This window comes from Seriola aureovittata, chromosome 14 (assembly GCF_021018895.1).
Source record: "Seriola aureovittata isolate HTS-2021-v1 ecotype China chromosome 14, ASM2101889v1, whole genome shotgun sequence".
In the NCBI taxonomy this organism is placed as follows: domain Eukaryota; kingdom Metazoa; phylum Chordata; class Actinopteri; order Carangiformes; family Carangidae; genus Seriola; species Seriola aureovittata.
The window spans coordinates 481,944-501,815 of record NC_079377.1 but is presented as its reverse complement, the minus strand read 5'-3'; the positions used below and the strand labels follow the sequence as shown (position 1 = coordinate 501,815).

Here is a 19,872-nt window from a genome sequence, read left to right as displayed (position 1 = left end):
GGGGCTCAGTCTATCCAGGCCCCCATCTCGGCCGACTTGTCTGGAAAATCGCATGGATAGACTCAAAATGACCACAAAAGGGTAAGGAAACAAAACCGCTTTGGGATTTGATGGAACAATTAGTCATAAACCCAAAATGTGCCATGTGGACTGTAAAATGAGAAGTTTGGCCCCGTGTTTGCTTTGGGGCTGACATGAGCTGGTTACCTCAGTCTACGCTATGCTTGTCATGCTATGCTTATCAACGGCAAGAGTATCTCCTGTAGCTTCATACGACACCCAGCATGGTTGGATGGAGCGAGCAGGTTACATGTACCGTCTACGTTGATAGGGGTCTTATTTTGAAACAGAAATATGGAAATTATTTCCAAACAAATATTCTTTGGACTAAATACACTTGGACTATTGTTTTGGTAGCGTTAACGCCTTGTCTTTTAGAAGCATTAAAAAAAAAAGAGACCACCACCGCAATCTATCAACTTTAAACAGGCAATTATGTATCACACCGTTCTGCCTAACCCAGTACCTGGTGCGTTGGGCTTAAGTGGTTAAGGCCTTAAATGCTCTTGCTCGTGAATACCTCTCTGATTTATCAACTTGGCATGTGCAATGATAAAACAATTATGGTTGTTGTAAAAGAAAAACGAAAGGATTGTCCAACGTAAAGAGTCAAATGGTTTAGATGATGAGAATTATTTATCTTCCATCCTTCTCTGTGGAAGACTCTTGTTTGTAGCTCATTTTCCTTTTACACACATGCACACACATACATACTCACGAGCATGTCATTTCAGTTTTACAGTCTTTACAGAAACAGTATCCTGGTTATTCTCCATACTTTCTGTGGAATTCCTTACTATGGAAAAAGTACCACACTGAAAACCTTTAAGTGCAGACATTTGCATTTTCCAATGTAACCGTGACAGCAGCATGAATTATATTCCATTCATCTCCATTGAATTTTGTTGTGGTTCAGTTTTCAGAGGTGTGAAAATGTGGTACAAATAAACAGAACTATCTGCTCGTGTTCAGGGGGAGTGAGAAGTGTGTGTGTGCACATGTCTGTCGTTTTTTTGCCATTGACAGATAAAAGCTGAACAATTCTATGTGCCTTTGTTCTACAAAACTAGCATGAAGGTACAAACTCACTCAAAATATTTAGTTTGAATTTTAAATAACTGCACTAGAAATATTTCTGGTATGAGAGAGAGGCATTACCATACTCTGTTTTCCAATGGTACTTGCCAAGGCATCATAATGACTTTGTTACTCCTGTTTTATGTAGTTATGTCCAGCAGGACTATTTCCTGGTGCCTTTGTGTTTGTGCCTTTGTGTAACAAATGTAATTCTGCAAAGGAAAAAAAACGCACTGTATTCACACGTATTTTTTCTGGGACATGCCTCCATTTGTGTCTGATAGTATGACATTCCCCTGTGAGTTCTAGAATTCACACTGGTGCAGCTTGGTGGCTCAGAAAGCCCACAGCCAACAGCTGTAGCCAGTGGTGGTCTGAACTCATCCCAAACAGGCGACGACAGGACTGTGGAGGGGGTGGGGTCTCTCTCTGTCTCTCCTCTCATCTACCGTCTCTGTTTTTTTCTGCCTGTGATTGACAGGGGATGAAGACTAAACAGAGTCTCTGGGGCAGCTTGTGAACAGATTGTGGGTCAGCCACTCTCACTGACAAACAATAGCAAGCACTTGCTTTGTCTTTCTCTCTGTCTCACTCTCTGACATGTACAAATCATTTGTGGAATTTTACTTGTTGAGTCATACCTCATCATATAGCCAGGGCAGTATGTTGTTTAAATTATCGCTACACATTTCCAAAGGGCTGTTTGCAGTTAGGTGAGAAAAAGCTTGCTCCAGGCAGACAGGCCGACAAGGCAGAGGCTTCCACTCAATGGTTTAGAGGGGTCCAATAAAAGTGGTTCCAATTATTTCAGTTGATTAACAGCTTGAAATGCATATTATTCGCCTCAGCATGTATTGGCAGTGGGGTTATTTTTGAAATGCAGGATGTTACAATGAGATGACAGGTAAGGGCAGTGGTGTAATGTTCCATTTGTCTATAAAACAGTTGACAGCCTGTGTGTTGGTTATCTGCTCTGCCTGTCTGTCTCTGCCTATATCTTTTTCTCTGTGCGTTCCTGCAGGAAGCTCCTGTTTTCCTCTTCATAGCTGCCTGTGGGACAAATCAAGGAATAAAACTGAGCCTTGGGGCTGTCACTCATCACTGAGTGGTTATGTTTATTTACAGGAAGCTCTTGGCTCTAATCCCTGTTTTCCTAAAGCTTAAGCCTAAAGAGTATTAAGTGACACATAACAAGTGTGTTTCCACCTGAGGCCCTTTTAATTGTTGATTTGATGTTCAGTTAGAAGCACTGAATGATAGAGGCTTGGCTATCTGACTTAAACTCCATGTTGAGATTGACTGACGTGTTGTTGGTGGAGACAATGTAAATGCAAATGTCTATTTCTCTCCCAGAAGCTCACAAGTTGTTTAAAGTTTCTGCCAGGACACAAGAGTTGATTATTCCACTAAATCCAGTGTTTTTCTCTAAACAGCAATTCAAGAAAAATCTGAAAGGAGTAAATGGAAACAAAGACTTTGATCAGGACATGTTGGAAGACATCTACAATGCTATCAAGTAAGCTGCTGTTATACCACAACACTCACTGACTGATAAAGCTGAGAAATAATACCTGTGGAACATCATCGTCCCTCCTCCTTTTATCTACATATGAGATGAGCTCAAACAATTATCACAACACAATAGGCTACAGAAACAAAAAACATCCAAACACATATACAGTACATAGCTCAACATCTACATGCAGACACACCCACTAGTGTACGTATTAACAACAACAACAACAAATAATCAATGCAAAAACCTAGACACTGCTCATACCAGTGACTCTGTTGGCCTGGATGCCAAGTGAGGTATTACAGTGGATGTCAATTAATTGTCGTACTTTTTCTTCCAAGTAAAAATGCAAGATCACTGTAAACAGGATATCTGCAGATCTTCAAGTAATGAACCATTAGAGGGTATTAAAAACATTTTGTGTTGTCAGTGATTTTAAAACGGTCTCAGTGACAGGTACGTAGGATCCAAAACTCTTCACAACTTTTCATCCAAGGACTGAAACATTGTCTTTCAGGTGATGAACAGTGTGCAAGTTTTCTTTTCAGGTAATGTTAGTTATAAAATGTTTTTGCAGGACATCGCACTCACTGTGAAATACAAGTGGGATTGTTTTGACAGTAGGTTGGTGTATAGGAGGCTGTTCAGTCTCAGTCAGCACCATCAGATTTGAAGTAAACACTGTTACAACTGCCAATTACAAGTGTTGCAAGTGTTCATTTTAACAACAATATAAATGAACTTCAAATAATAAATAATGTTTTTATTAGTTCATCCATCCATCCATTTCCTCCCACTTTTCTGAGTCCTGGTCACATTAATTGATTAATTATAATAAAATGTATCACTAGATATAATTTTCATATACTGAAGTTCTGACAAAAATTGGATACAAATATCAATGAATTAATGTTTAAATAATTATAGATGTCTAAGGTGACCTTATTAGGATGTTTGTTTTGTCCAAAACTGACAGACATTCAATTTATAACGATTTTAAAAAAGCAGTAAATCTAAAGGTGGCAAAGGTGAAAAGATTAAATTCATTGGCAAACATAAATGAGCTGATGTTTTCTCCTCTATAGGAATGAAGAGATTGTGATGCCAGATGAGCAGACAGGTTTAGTGAAGGAGAACTACGTCTGGAGTGTGTTGCTACACCGGGGTGCCACACCTGAGGGTGTTTTCCTCCACCTGCCCCCCGGCAGCTATGACCATGAATTGTTCACCATGACCTGGGGTCCGACCATCGCTGCTCTCTCCTATGTCTTTGACAAGAGCCTGGATGACAGCATCATCCAGAAGGCCATCACTGGCTTCAGGTAAACAAGTTTCAGAGAGTCAGCAGCAAAGGCGGTGGGAGAGAGAGCTACTTTGAATGAGGATTTGAAACTACAGCCACACACTGTAAAACAAACCTCACATGTCCTCCACAAGCTGTCGGTCCAACCTTTATTGGTCAGGAACAAAATGTCCCCAGTCACTGGAGTAAGTAGTTGAAAAGTTTTTGTCAGTCACAGGCCGCTGTGGCTCATCTTTCATCCCACAACTTCTGGTTTGCTGTTTGTGCTGTTGGCCAGCATCATTTCTAAATGACTGCCCAATCATTTAACTGACAAATGCTGTACTCCACTTCCATCACACTTTGCCTGGACCTGATTAGATGAACACAGCACTCCCTCGGCTGCCATTGGTCCCTGCTTCTAATTTTTTAAAATGGAAAAACACTTTATGGCTGCACTGGAAATATTGTTACATTTCTTCTCAAGTATCCACACAAAACTATCACTGCCATAGAAATGTTTTAACAACTGCAAGAATTTCTAAAGGGGTAGAGTTGTCATGATTTAAACCACTCCCCCTAGTTTGCTAACTGATTCACATCCTGAGATTTGGTAAAATGGAATGAAATCCATCTTTCTACAGTTCATTCAGAAAGTCTTCAGACCCCTTCAATTTTTTTGCGTTATGTTGCAGTTTTATTTGAAAAAAAAAAAAAAAAAAAAAAACTTTTTCCTCATCAGTCTTCTCTCATTCCCCCATAATAACAAAGTGAAAACTGAATTTTAGATGTTTTTACAAATGTATTTAAAAGTATTCAGACACTTGAAGTTAGCTCAGGTTCCTCCATTTCTCTTGATCATCTCTGAAATGTTTTGAAGTGTTGAGTGAAAATACATTTTTTTTTTTAAATTTCATAATTTTGACAAAATGTAAAAAAAAAACGGAAATGGTCTGAAGACTTTCTGAATGCTCTGTATATTCAACAGTAGACCAGGCCTTTACAGGTGAAACCCTTAAGAAGGCAGGATGCTTTTAGGTGTTGGTGAGGTTTTAAGATGTATAGTCATATGTGTTTCTTTCTTTGCAGGAAATGTGCAATGATAGCGGCTCACTATGGTTTCAGTGATGTTTTCGACAATTTGATCATCTCCCTCTGCAAGTTTACCACTCTGAGCAATGAGGTGAGTTTTTTCAGAAAAGCACAGCAGTCTAATTTGCTCCAACTTGTTTTACTAATGTAGAGTGTGGAGATCAAATTTTTGTCTGCTATTAAAGCTGATATTTTTCAGACCTGAACATATTGCAGACAGAATTCTGTCCTCAATGCTGAGAGTCACATTGGTAATCATACCTTACTGGCCAAGTTAGAATTAGAATTAATTAATTTTATTGTAATTTGAGCTGATATTTTTCAAATCTGGTAATAGTGGCATCGTCCTCTGATATAGTGGATATGTTGTCTTTAATTTTATTTGGTTTATTCTAGAATTTATTTAGATGAGCCTTGAAAAAGCAAGATATAATAAGAAATATGATTCCTTTCTCTTATTGAGTGAGTGGAGCTCAAACAATTACCACACGTGAATTGTGTATGTGGATGCCAAGTGATGTATTATAGTGGATATTCAGATTGTCAATTAATTGTCATACATTTTCTTTCAAGTAAAAGTGCAAGATCTCTGTAAACAAGATATTTGAAGATTTTCAAAAGTGTTAAAAGGTATTGCATTTACTTCCCACATAAAAAACCTAAGATGGTATTATAAAAGTAGTATTATAAAAGATCAGCATTTCAATAAAGTTGGTGCACATCATAAAGTGACAGGTGCATAGGATGAAAACCAGAGTCCCACACACATCACACAGTGTCCAGTATTAGGACTCACTATGTCACTATTCAATACTTTTTTGTTGACTTTCAGCCAAAACTGTCAGGCTTGTAGTAAACACTGTCACTACTACTTATTTTTAGTTGGTAAATCCATCCGTCCATTTTTTCTGGGTCCAGGTATCATTAATTGATTTATTCTGATTAAATATCTTACTAGGAATTAGTTTTATATTCAGCTGGGAAGTACTGACGAACTTAAATGTCAATAAATGTCAATCAATTCACGTATAAATAATTGTAGACCTTTTTTTTTTTGGCCTGGTTTTCCGTCATCCTGAAACCATGAAAAGGGTATTAAATTGCATTCTATTCGGAAATATTGGGCATTTTGTAGGTTATCAATTATTGGCTAACAAAAATTAACAAAATATTAATAGTAAAAATACTATTTTAATTTTAAATTGATGTTAAAGTTTGTTGGGCACCTACACAGTCTCAAAATATTCAGCAGACTACAGTTTGGCAACATTCGCTGTTGTACAACATTAAATAGATCAGTAGGTGTATTCCAAAGCATTTCTTTAAAAGACAACACAAGGGGATGCCCTAGTGGCTCATCGGGTAAAACACATACCATAAAAGCTTAGTCCTAACAGCAGTGGCCCAGGTTCGAATCCAGACTGTGGCCCTTTGCTGCACGTCATCCCCTCTCTCTCTCACTGACTGTCCTGTCTCTCTCTCACTGTGGCAATCACAATAGAAAAAAAGATAAACAAGGGAAACTACAAACAAGTTGGCGGTCCCAAAGATGGCCACTGCTGTGTTTCTTTGTTTAAGATCAATTCATGTAGGACAAAGGTGCCATGTTAAAAGAGAGGTTAGTTCTACGACCTAGCACTGAATATATTTGTGTGAAACATACCAACATTAACTTCAGTTCAGTGGATACATTGACCAAAGGTTAAACAGTCTTGTGCTTAGCCTGTCTGGCTGTGTGGCTTCTGTGTCTCTTAGGAGGTAACTGGTCGCCCCTTTGTTCTCTTGCAGAGTTAGCCGCTCAACGCTAACTCTTCTTTGTGGCTCCTGTCACTGGCAGACTTTATGTCTTAGCCGCTGGCGCTAAATTAAACTTGTTCACTCTTGATTAATCTGAGGTAGAGGAAAGCTGTAGTAGCAGTGCTACCCTGGTGCTGCCCCTGCTTGGTCACATGTCACACACTGGCCAATAGTAGCTGGCTGTTGTGTCCATAAGTAGGTTTGACACCCAGGTGTTAAAAAGTGAAGGATTCTGTGGAACTGTGTTCAATGGCCATCTTGACTATGGAACAAAAAGGAAATGTGGTCTCATCCACCATCTTGAATGGACTAATGCTCAGGAGTATCGACAGCCTTAAATTTATATTTGTGAAGCCTGCAGAAACCATAGTAGCTATTTTAATATATTATTAAGCAGACACAGGCAGATTTCAGTGTATAAAAGGACAGCAAAAAGATATCATATTGATAACAAAGTTCCAATAAATATGTATGAATGAAAGTGCTATTCTGTTTCTTTAAGCTTTATGTTAAAATCCTATTAGTAAAGTGTAATGTAAATGTGTAACTGTGAGAATGTTTTTTCTCTCCTCTCCTCTTGCAGTCTGTGGAAAACCTTCCTATAGTGTTTGGCAGCAACAGTAAGGCACAGACAGCAGCCAAGACAGTGTTTGACCTCGCCCATCGGCACGGCAACATCCTGAGGGAGGGCTGGAAGAACATCATGGACTCCATGCTGCAGCTGTTCAGAGCCGAGCTCCTGCCCAAAGCCATGGTCGAGGTCAGGACTCAATGTTTCAACTCTAAATACTCTTTTCCATTCAGTCAGTGATTGATGACTGCTCTAACACTGCAGATACAGTCTCTGGGTAGTTTCTGTTTCAGAAAAGAGACTGCATTCTACATATTCTGCTGCCACCTACTGTTCAGTGCTCACACTGTGCTTATTCTGTCAGGTGGAAGATTTTGTGGAGCCAAATGGGAAGATTTCTCTTCAAAGAGAGGAAATGCCTTCAAATCGGTATGCACAAATCTCATCCACCATCTGCTGATTTATCTACATGAGTTAGCACAGTATATTTTCAAATGACTGTAGCTATATCTGTGCTATATTTGTGTTTTTGTCATCACTCAACTATGTTCCTCACTAATTTTTTCATCAAGTTCCCTTTAATTCTTAGAGGAAAAGACCAGTTTTCTATAATAAGAAAAATGTGTTTTACTAAGCAATCCTGACCAAGGCAAAAAGTAAAAATGTAACTTTCCTCCTTTGTGGCACGTCAGTGGTGAGTCAGCAGTGTTAAGTTTTGTTAACTGGCTGACGTTGAGTGGAGCCGAGCAGTCAGGACTCAGAGGCCCATCCACAGAAAACCAGGAGGCTAAGCAGGCTGCCATCCTCTGCATAAAGGTATTGAACACTAAGTATGATGCCTATATGCCTATACACTATCTGAAGCAATGTTTTATTTTATTTTATCATGTTTAATGAAGTGAAAGTGAAAATGTATTTCATCATCCATTTATTAGTATTATAAATATACTGTATAGTAGTAGTAATACTACTATACATACTACTACTATAGTAGTAGTAATACTACTATACAATAGTACATATAAATAGTATTAGTAGTAGTAGTAGTAGTATTAGTAGTAGTAGTAGTAGTATAGTAGAAATATATGGTATACATGGGTTTGGGACCTGTACATTAAAATGTAACTTTATATTTGTCTATTTATTTTTTTTCATGCACATAAAAGCATGAATAGTGAACTTCCATTATAACAAACCACAACATGTTTATTTTCATGAAAGTGAAAAATTATTTTTAGAATATGCATTAATACGTTGTATATTACAGTAGGGTCCAAAAATTTGAAATCAATTTGAGTCTCAGCTTTTTCGGTCCCACTCTATATGGCCTGTTGGGCTTTCCCATCACCCATTCAAATAAGTTCTCTGTGTAAAAAAACATCATTGAGTTTTCTGTTTCTGTCTTCACAGCAATGTGACCCAGAAAAGCTGATCACAGAGAGTAAATTCCTACAGCTGGAGTCACTACAGGAGCTGATGAAGGTCATTGTTTTTTTATTACCATATTATTGTTATTACGTTATAAAGCTAGAAGAAGTATATACAGTTAATGTAATGTGTGTGTTTATATATATATATATATTAGGGATGGGTACGAGTACTCGAGTACTCGTTGACGTCATTTGAGTAGCGTTTCACTACTCGTGCACCTGTGCACGTGTTGTTTTTGGCTACATTAGTTAGCAGTTCAAGATATGTGGCGTTAAACTTGCATATCATATTCTCAGACAGTCAAACAGTAGGCAAGGTCGGGGACTTCCTCCCGCATTTCGTTCTTTAAAAAAAAAAAACATATATAATTTACTGTTTAATAAGGTAATGACAGTACTTGAATATTGAAATTACTGAAAATGCCCATACCTAATATATATATATATATATATATATATATATATATATATATACTCTCACACACTCTCACACACACACACACACAATATATATATATATATATATATAATATATATATATATATATATGTCTTTGTGTGTGTGAGAGTGTGTGTGTGTGTGTGTATGTATGTATAGGTTTATGTTTAAGGTGCTTGGAAGCTAATTTGGATGATTGTATCCAATAAATGGCATTTACGTCATGGTTTCAGTCTTAAAGACAACAAAACAAACAAATTCGTCCTCAGGCTCTCATATCAGTCACCCCAGATGAAGAGACCTATGATGAAGAGGATGCTGCCTTCTGCTTAGAGATGTTGCTGCGTATCGTTTTGGAGAACCGGTAAGAAAAAGAATTGTCAGTAGCACAATAATACTGTACCTTCACAGCACATTTTTAACACAATGGTCATTCTGTGTTTGTGTGTGTAGAGACCGTGTGTCCTGTGTGTGGCAGACAGTGCGCGACCACCTCTGCCACCTTTGCGTCCACGCCAATGAGAGCTGCTTCTTGGTGGAGAGGGCTGTGGTGGGACTCCTTCGACTTGCAATCCGCTTGCTACGACGAGAAGACATTAGCTCTCAGGTTCTCCAAACACACACACAATGGAACATGATGCTCAATAGTTAGCCATGAACACATGCGCTTATTTTGACTCAGTCCCACGTTGCTGTCAGAAATACTGCTTTCGGTTTTTGATGATGAATTGTTGACCAATATCATTGACAGAGGAATCTTTCTATGGCATGACAAATGCTCAACTGGTATCGTGCTTTGAGCTTTTATTTATTTTTTTTTTTTCCAAGGTCACTAAGCTAATAAGCTAATAACACTCAGTCATTTATGTCAGGGGATCAAGGATGAGGCATGCTATCATATTAACTGATGACCTTCAGTCTGATGAAGTAAGACTTTCAGAACAATAACAGGATGAGAATTCCTGCATTGTGTCTAAACAAAGACTTTGTGAGATGTGTACTGATAAACCGATAATTTAATGCTGACCCCTACCTCATATTAGAAGGGTAGCCCATGATCTAATACTCAGAAATCCTCTTTACATGTCAGCATAGTCATCAACTTAGTTTTTGTGTTTTGTTTATGTATTTTTTTTATTGTGTTCCTGTTTCATAATACTGCAACAAGTGGTTTTCCACTTTGTTTCCTGATGTTGAAACTAGATTGTTCACCACTTCAGAAAAATATAAACAAACTGAGAAGAGATATCTGCCTGACAATGTCATGACACAGAACTGAAGGCCACTCTGATATTGTTGCCTTTTCAAAAGTCTCAGTACATTATTTTGTGAAGAGTTTTAAAGGTGGAATTGGAGAATGTACAATGTTTGTAAAAGATCCAGTAAAATCACCTCACTTATATTCCAGCTGTCTCCCTGTACACCCACAGGTCCTCCTCTCCCTGCGTCTCCTGCTGATGATGAAACCTCATGTCTTGTCGCGGGTCAGCAGGGAGGTGGCCTATGGCCTTCATGAGCTCCTGAAGACTAACGCAGCTAACATCCATTGTACAGATGACTGGTACACACTGTTCTCCCTGCTGGAGTGCATTGGAGCTGGAGTGAAACCTCCTGCTTCCTTCCAGCTCACCTCCACCACTGACAATGACACAGGTCAATTTTTTCTCTCAGTATCATGAGTTTGTGTCTGAAATTCAGGAAGTGGTGGCAACAGCTGAGTGATGAGCACTTTGTAAACCCACTGGTGTAAAACCTCCACAATCAGTGTTGAAATGAATATATTTTTTTACACAATTTGATGTCTTAAACTCTACAAGTGTTTAATTATTACTCAGGAGAATCAAACGGTAATGGTGATAATAATTTCTTGAAAATGTAAAAATTTTTTCCTTTTAACTTTTTTATTTTATTTTGCATTCATAGATTTTCTTTGGGCTGTTTGAGTTTACAATTAGTTATCAAACAAAATACGACCATATATATGCAAGAGGCTCATCACATCAGTGCAAGCCCTATAATCACAAAATCCGTGACTGAGTTAATTGATTATATTTCCACTATTGGTCAGCCGAGTGCCGTGTGACTGAGCTGGAGTTTCCCCATTGACTGTTGCTCTTTCAAAATAAATTGGCACAAATAGTTTGTATTAACGGGCATTCACAGTCTGTAGTGTTGCCAAGTCATTTGCTTCTAGATTTTTTTTAAAGCATCTAGTGACAAATCTTGCAACTTTTTGGACAAACTTCAGCTACTTAGAAGAAAATTTCCACTGATGACCTCTCTCTACTACTACTATCTACTCTGTTCAGTAAGTGGCAGAGAGGGGCAGCATCAGTTTTTACATTGACTGTATGCCGTTAAGCCATGTACTAGGATTTGACTTAGCTAACTGATGGAGCTAGGAGCCTGGAGCATATTGCTTTAAACTGATGTAAGAAGACAGTGTTCACTGCAGTCTTCACATCTTCCTATGATGAACTGAAAATCTTCTGTTTATCAAGTAAAAATAATAATGGGAGGAAAAAGCTAAAAAGATCAGAGGTTATGTACTGAATAGTGAAAATACATCCTATCTGTTGTATATCTACAGGTGCCCAGTCAGACAGCGAGCTGTCTTCTCATCATCCCAGTGAACTGAGTTTAGACCGTGGCTACACGTCTGACTCGGAGGTCTACACTGAGCACAGCAAGACCAGGATCTCTCGCTCGACGACTGATGTGGATGTAGCAAGCAGTGGATGGCTCATGGTCAGCACACATACATACACACATATACATACGCAACTACATCCTCAGCTTGTCAGGTTTCTGCTTTTAGAATATTGTTTTAGAAAATTATTTATTTATGTTTCTTATGGCTGTATAGTTTATATTAATTATTATATGCAGTCATACCAATAAAGCCTCTTGAATGGGGCTTAATATAATATAGCGTTATAGTGTGCGCCTGGATGCTAGATGCCAAGTTGAATTCATGGAAGTCCGATAGCAGAATATCCATCTGTAAGTTTGTAACCACGGCAATAACATAGCATTTTAAAGCAGAAACACTGAAGTAAAGAGTTGTTGCTATGGAAACAACTTACCATCTTGTGTAGTCACACTCATGTGAACTGGCAGGTTTTAATGTCAGACCACAAGCTAAACAAAACCTAAAGCTAGCTAAACAAAGCCTCAAACAAATGCTCCGCAAGAATACCTCAACACCCTCCTTTCACAAATATTGTTTCCAGTGCCCCACAACATTCTCTGTTGAGGAACACTGCTATACTTGGTTGTAAAAGATGTAATTCTATATTATACAACAGTAGATTCAGACCAAGTAATTTCATGGACGAGAGGCATTCCATGAGTGCTGATATAGAGTACAACAGCACTGGGATTTTTAACTACATGTAACCGTTAATTAGCGTTACATTAACAGCCGATATCTTAGATTATAACAAACTTTGCAAAGATGAAAATATTTCCAGAAATAACATCTGAATTAAAGGATGTTTGGTCGTCAGTAGAGGATGAAAGGAAGAAGCCTGGATACTTCAGGTAACTGTGATTGTCTTCGGTACTCTGCCTGCAGCCTCGTACCTATGACCGAATCACAGCCATGCTGATATTCAGTACAGCATAACTGAGATATTGCTTAAATGTCTTGAAATATATTATATAATATAAAAATCGTCACCGTTGATCAAATTCTGATGCATATTTGTATTTCTGTGATTTGTATTTTCTTCCAGGTTGGGAAAGATGACCTGGACATGAGTAAGATCCCCCCAGTAAGCTCTAAAGCTCAGCTGAATCACCCACTGGTCAACCAGTACAGTCTAACGCTGGGACAGGACCTGGGCCAGCACGACACAAAGTCTCTCATTAAATGTGTGGAGACGCTCTCTTTCATCGTCCGTGATGCTGCCCACGTCACCCCTGACAACTTTGAGCTGTGTGTTAGAGCTATTCGAGTGTTTGTGGAGGCCAGCCTCAATGGAGGTGAGACACTGACATTTTAACATTTTAACTTTCACAGGAGCACAAGTACTAATCAGACTGTGATGAAGTGAAAAGATATTAACTGAAAAGGTGACTAGCTGGTAGCTCACTGTACTTCAAGTTGCAATGTGTGATATTTAATATTAAGTTAAATCAAAGACATACAGTCTCAAACAATATGGGCCCCAAAGTACTACCTGAGTGTAACAAATTTCAAATACCATACATGTTGCATCTACAAATCAGACTGGACTCAGGATGAATATATTTAAGGAAAGCAGGTGCTTATTCTTTCAGAATAAAAGAAACAACAATAACTTTGTTGGTCTTCAGTAGCTTTACTATCAGGGTATAAGTGCCAACTGATCTGACTCAGAACAAATATATCAAAATAACAGTTGCCTATCCAAAAATAATACAGTTTTCCCTAAATAACTCCATTTAAAATAATTAAACTTTAGCAATAAAAAAAAAACACAAAATCATCTTGTATAACAAAGTATGAGGAATTATTATCTTAATCCTAAATTATAAAAAAAAATCAAAATTAATTTCCTGTACAATTCTTATAATTAATATATTCTTATAGAAAACAATAAATCACCAGCACCACCGACCATCACAGTCTCTACCCTCCTGATTAATATGTTGTCACGGCTTAGATAACACACATTACTAAAATAACAGCTAAAAACATTGAGGAACTACATTACTGTAGTTGTATGCCGTTACCTAACGACCACAAACAATATACTGTAACAAAGCACAATACAACAATAACTTTGCTGGTCTTCAGTGGCTTTGCTATCAGGGTATCACTGCCAACTGAAGAACGCAGCATAAGCCCATAGATTATATACACACAGTTGCTCTTGTGCGTGTTGCCAAAATAAATAAAAATAAATAAATGAAACAAAATGCATGAAATCTGTGAAGATACAAAATAAAGTGCCTATTATTTAAAAAATAATATAGTTACAAGTGAGTGGGCAAACACACATAAATACCATATATGCCAAATATCCATCTAATGCAACAGGAACTGCGTGCACACAGCCTGTTGCACTTGCTCCTGATTTTTCTTTTTTTGTCATACTTGTTTAAAATTTTACTTGAAAGTTATTTAAGCTCTGCGCTTTCTAAACACGCTAGTAGGAGAGATGTTTTTTTTTTTCAAAGTGGAATAACGTCTTTCATTCAGCTACCTTTTTTAATGCAGCCAGTCAATCACAATTATATTGCATAGCAATTGTATGGTCGCATTGTTTAGACCACAGACCAGCTGATGGCACTAAAGCCAGCCAGGATGGTGAGCAGAACACGCAGAGGGTGCAGAGGATAAAGATGAGGGAAGAGAGCTGGGTCCAGACAACAGAGACTGATGGAGAAGAGCATATCTTCCTTCTGTCATAATTGGTAACATGAGATCACTGGACTGTGAGACGGGCGAGGAATTGGAAGGACTTCCCGTCAGTGTAGTATTATGTGTTTCCCTGAGACACGGCTACAGGACGATCCTCAGGATCCACCATCGACGACCGTTTAGGCAGACAAGATTGGATGTTTCTGCAGTCCACAAATTGAACTGTGAGCTGTGCGGCTACGTCGATACTACATTGTCAGGGTGATCTTACACGCCATCTTCATTGTTAAGACACACACACATACACACACACACACACACACACACACACACACAAACACCCTCAGGGACATAGCAGGGGCATTGCACAACCCAAGTGGCATAACGGTATATTGGAGGAAATGGTCAGATGTAATAAAAGCTCTGAGTCCCGTGGTGTGAGGGGACTGATTTTACAGATTTGGCAGAATGTACTCTTTCAATACAGCCCTCTATTCTAGGAAGTGGAAACAAATCAGGTTTGGTGACTGAACTGACTTTTCTGTAGTCACTACAAAGTCCAGGAGTATTGTCCAGTTTTGGAACTGGTGCACAGAGCGAACCCCAAGTACTGTTACTTGGGATGGCCAAATCATGTTTCATGAGGTAGCTCGCCTCCTGCCAGCCCATTTAGTTGGATTAACTGTAAGCGTGTGGCTTGATAGGGGCATGGCCCTCCTCATCAGTATCATGGAACAGAACAGATGAAAATGTCAACAAGTTACCTTCAGTCAAATGGATAATATCTGTACAAGCTGACTCCAACAGATGGTACAGGAAAGATTCCAAAATTAATCCATACCTCTGAATTTCTGAAATGAGGGACTGGCATGGAGTTTCTTTTTTCTGTCAGCCAATCTTTAGAGGGATGATATGCAGGAGGAGTTGCACACATAGATGGCGCAGTGAAGGAGCGTTACTCTGTCTGGAAATGTAACATCAGCGATGGTAGATTTTCTGTACACCGAGATGTCCAGAATTTCACCCTCATCTGAAGTTGTCATAAATGACCCAGACAAATCAACAACTTCAACAAGTTTGAGTCTGTGCGCATGCAGGAAACACATCTGGCACATCGGAGGCAAGGGGAGGGGCGTCGAGCGCAGCAGCTATAGGAACGTCTCCAACTTTGGGGAAAGAATAAAAAATCCTCCGGCCAATTACAAATTAAGATGCCACTGATTGTAAGTGCGGGAGCACAGTTACTTTAACACATCCTGTGACAAGAGGCAAGTGTAAGTGCACCGTGTGTAGCAGGGCTTTGACTGCACTCATCTTAATACCTCACACTTAAATATCAGAGTGGCATGACGTCTAATCTGATAGGGGTAAGACACTATATAACATAAATGAGTGGTAGACACCGGTGTCTCTAATGATGTTCACTGGCACTTTGTCTTTTTCCTCAGCTGTGAAGGGGAACGAAGCTCTGAGAAACGGTTTGAATCAGAAATCTCTTTCATAGTCTCAGGAGGGGACACTGTTCTTATCAACCCCACACCTGCAGGAGTTTTAGTAGTTTTAGGTTGTCCTGTTCTTTTAAGAGTGGGACACAGAGCGATCAAAAAGTTTGGCTCATGACAATTTCACTGGTTGCCTGTGCTGTATTTTTACGTGCAGGTTTTGGTGACTTTATTGTCCGTTCAGGCGCTGCATTTGGGCCACAAGTACACAACTGAGGAGCACAGCTCATTGGCCAGGACTGCTCCTGGTGTTAATGACTGTAATTTTTGTTCATTTAGATAGACGACGATACGTTCTGGCAAACATTTTTTAATTTCCTCAAGTAAGATTAGCTCTCATCACTGCACAACCTTAGTAAACTTACATGCCTGATAACATCTATCAAACAAAATGGTCTATACACACTCAAACTCCTCTTAAGTGTGGCTGGCAGATGCCTCCTAAGGCATCACTGGTTCTTGAGCTTGGATCACAGACTTTTACACTATTTCATAGTCTAAGCTACTAAATCAACAAACTAGAGCACACTTGTAAGGCTTTCCCTACAAGTTTGCGCTGTAACAAAAGTGACCAAAGATCCTTAATTCAGTTTAATGCAGCTGCTATGCGCTCAAAGTCACTGCAATACAAGTCAACATCAAATGCACCAAGCAAATTCCTTATATGTGAAAACATACTTGGCAATAAACCAATAGATTCTGATTCTGAGACCCGCCAAATGCTGGAACTAATGTTATGTGTTTACTTATATCAAACCCAGCAGAAGCAGTGACGGTGCTTTGGTGTAGTGACAGAGGTGTAGAGACAGCAGGAGACCCACTCTCCAGCTCTAGAGCCCATATACAGACATGTATAGCCTGCTCTTCCAGCTCTTTATTTTGGGTGTCAACCTCCTTTATATGGAGCGTTAGACGAAGACGTACATCTGTGGTCCTACCTGCTTGAGGATCAGAGACTGGGTCGAACCCCACACTAGTGGCGAGCATACCCATGGCCACTTTCATATGACAAATTGGCCACAATAAGCAAATCTTTTTCACAAGCGGGATTGGTCACAAAATTGTCCAGTAAAAAAGTAATCTATTTCCACACTCCAAACTGCCAACCAGAAAAAAAATATACACAACAAAAGAAATACAACCGCAGTCATAGCAGACAACAGAGAGGGTACAAGGGCATAAGCAGCCGAAGTGAGTTTCCTTGGCACGTTGTCTGGGCTCAGCCCTAGAGACAGGTTAAGGAGCCCTCGGAGTAGGGCTGCTGCTCTTTCAGGTGGAATGGAGCCAGGTGTGGTGGTTTGAGCATCTGATTCGGATGACCCCCGGCGCCTTTCAGTGTAGGTCTCCTAGGAGATATGTATCTCATGTGGCCTGGGAACATTCTGGGATCCCCCAGGAGGAGCTGGAAAACCGTCTGGGTCCTACTCAGATCTATATATCAGGAATTCTGTTTGTAATTTGTGATTTCATGCAATAGATAGCCTTACTTTAGTTTATTAGGCCACCTCTCTATGAACTATGTTTCCACCTCAGTGTCCCGCACTACTTTCCTCTCCCACTTCTTCTCTTTGTCCTCTGTTCTCCTTGTCATCTGCACATAAAATGTCTTCTCTCCCTTTTTTTAATTCATCCCTCCTTGTGCTGTTTGTGATGTACAGTAAGATAGTGATTAAGGCTGAGAAATAGCTGTGGTGCACTTGTGTTTAGGCATAGCTGATGGCCTATTCATTTCCTGCCCGTGCCTCAGGCCATTGGATCCATGCTGTCAACAGAGCTTTACACAGACCAAAAAAAGCAAAACCTGCTATTACTCTGTTGAGCTTTTGTGGTCTGACTTCACATATTTTTGTTAAAGGTGGTTTAAAGATCAATGGCCCCTAGGTTCATGGTTGTTTTTAGGATCTTGTGTGTTTTTTTTAACACAGGGGTGGGTGCAATGGCTACATGCCAGTAAAATAGGTGTAGTGCTGTTTGTCAGTGCTTCAGCCAGCTGAAAATCCAGAAGATTGATATTACAGAAGCAAATCCTAACTAACTTAGGAATCCCATCTTATCTTACCTTATCTTATCATATCTCAATCCAACATCAGTTATTAACTTTATTGTCTGTTACCTAGTAACTGACACTACTTTTCTCATCTCATCTCACAAAGGTATTTTTGTTACCGATAAGATTTCTAATTGAAACATACAAAATGGCCACTTCACTCTGAAAATGTCCATTGGCAAAAAACAAACAAGCGTTTTCTCGTCAAACCACAACACATCCTAAGGGTCTGCCATAAATAAAAGAGCAGCCATATGAATGAAACAAGTTAGCAAAGTGGTGGAAAAGTGAAAGTTAGGACAGACTAATGGTTTTCCTGAAGTTTATTTAAGATTTTTGAAATAAAGGAAGCTCATGTAATACACTTCTCCTATCTTCAGTTAGGATAGGAACATTGACTCAGGAACTCTTCATCTGTAATGGCGTTTTTCCTAAATCAAGTCCTAACCCTAATTACCATGGTTACCAAGCAGTTAACATAGTTAACATGTTATGAGGTTTCTGTAACCCCCTCTTTAGATCTGGGGAACAACCAACAGTCTGGACCTTAGTGGTGTGTATTTTTAGAATTCTCAAATATATGCAGTGTTGTCTTTCTACCTTCAAATTGAATTGAAATGCATCAAAACCAGAGACAACAGGGCATTGATTCCTGGTAGGGGTGTTGCCATAGTGTTATTAATAATGATAATAATGTTTAAAAAATGAAATTTTTTTAAGGTCACAGACTCTGTTCACCTCCATATTTGAGTCCAATTCAATGTCAACAAAGAGACAAAAAACACAATGAACGAAGTTAAAGAAGAATCGACTGGTAGCTTTTTTCATATTTTCTATAGATATCATGATAAGATCTTTATCGTGAATTCTTTTAGCAACAATAATCATGGTGAAAATCTGATATCATGAGCCCTAATTCCCAGGTGCACAAATATCTTTCTATACCATCAACAAATCCTTCATTAGCAAGAAGATTGGTTGTCATTACCTTACATGATTGTTAAAAAAAATATTTTGAAGCTTTTAATAATTTTAGACAAAACTACTAAATAATGATTAGGAACAGCTGTATTCACAGGTTAACGGAACAATGTAGGAAATTCCAATGTCGAAGTTACACCTCCGTGTTTTAGAAAGATCAGTTATAAATCACACTAGAAGTCCTTGTTACTTCAACATAAAAACAAGTCGTTTCAGGCATTTGAACATAACTTTTGGTCTGCTGCTGTTCACTTCAGCTGCTTATTTATCAAATGACATTTATTATTTATCACACAACTCCATGCAGACTAACTTCATACACTAAGTAGTAGTGTAACCACACAGATTTCCTAAGCTCTGGTGAAGAACCGGAAAAGAGAAACACAAGCTTGTATTTCTATCACACACTGAAGGTAACATGGATGTATGGATGAAAAATTACCAACTCTGCTATTCATTTTCAAAACATACAATTTGGCTTGAGGGTTGTGAGAAAGGAAAAGTTATGTTGTTACCTGGATGGTTTCCCTGTGGTTAGCATGATTGTGTCTTATTCTGTAACTCCAGAGTGGTGCTAGATGAAAGGTAACATATACATAGACATACCATCCTCAAAGATACATTGAAGTGCTCACTAAATGCTAAATTATTAATTTAGCTGGATTTTGGTGTTGATTTTTCACAGTTTGGTTAGTTTACAAAACATTTCTTCAACAACAAACTGATGCA

At 38.8% G+C, this 19,872-nt stretch overlaps 1 protein-coding gene across 3 annotated transcripts in view; it reads left to right on the top strand.

Annotated features, from left to right (window-relative positions):
- Window positions 1-19,872, top strand: part of gbf1 (golgi brefeldin A resistant guanine nucleotide exchange factor 1) — a 106,608-nt gene that overhangs the window by 73,751 nt on the left and 12,985 nt on the right. For all 3 annotated transcript variants that reach the window (XM_056395562.1, XM_056395561.1, XM_056395563.1), the window contains 12 exons: window positions 2,571-2,653; window positions 3,739-3,975; window positions 5,025-5,118; window positions 7,408-7,584; window positions 7,760-7,824; window positions 8,088-8,211; window positions 8,806-8,877; window positions 9,533-9,627; window positions 9,717-9,870; window positions 10,694-10,916; window positions 11,854-12,011; window positions 13,001-13,250. In XM_056395562.1, the coding sequence (XP_056251537.1) occupies window positions 2,571-2,653; window positions 3,739-3,975; window positions 5,025-5,118; window positions 7,408-7,584; window positions 7,760-7,824; window positions 8,088-8,211; window positions 8,806-8,877; window positions 9,533-9,627; window positions 9,717-9,870; window positions 10,694-10,916; window positions 11,854-12,011; window positions 13,001-13,250 (1,732 nt within the window). The remainder of the gene's footprint in view (window positions 1-2,570; window positions 2,654-3,738; window positions 3,976-5,024; window positions 5,119-7,407; window positions 7,585-7,759; window positions 7,825-8,087; window positions 8,212-8,805; window positions 8,878-9,532; window positions 9,628-9,716; window positions 9,871-10,693; window positions 10,917-11,853; window positions 12,012-13,000; window positions 13,251-19,872) is intronic.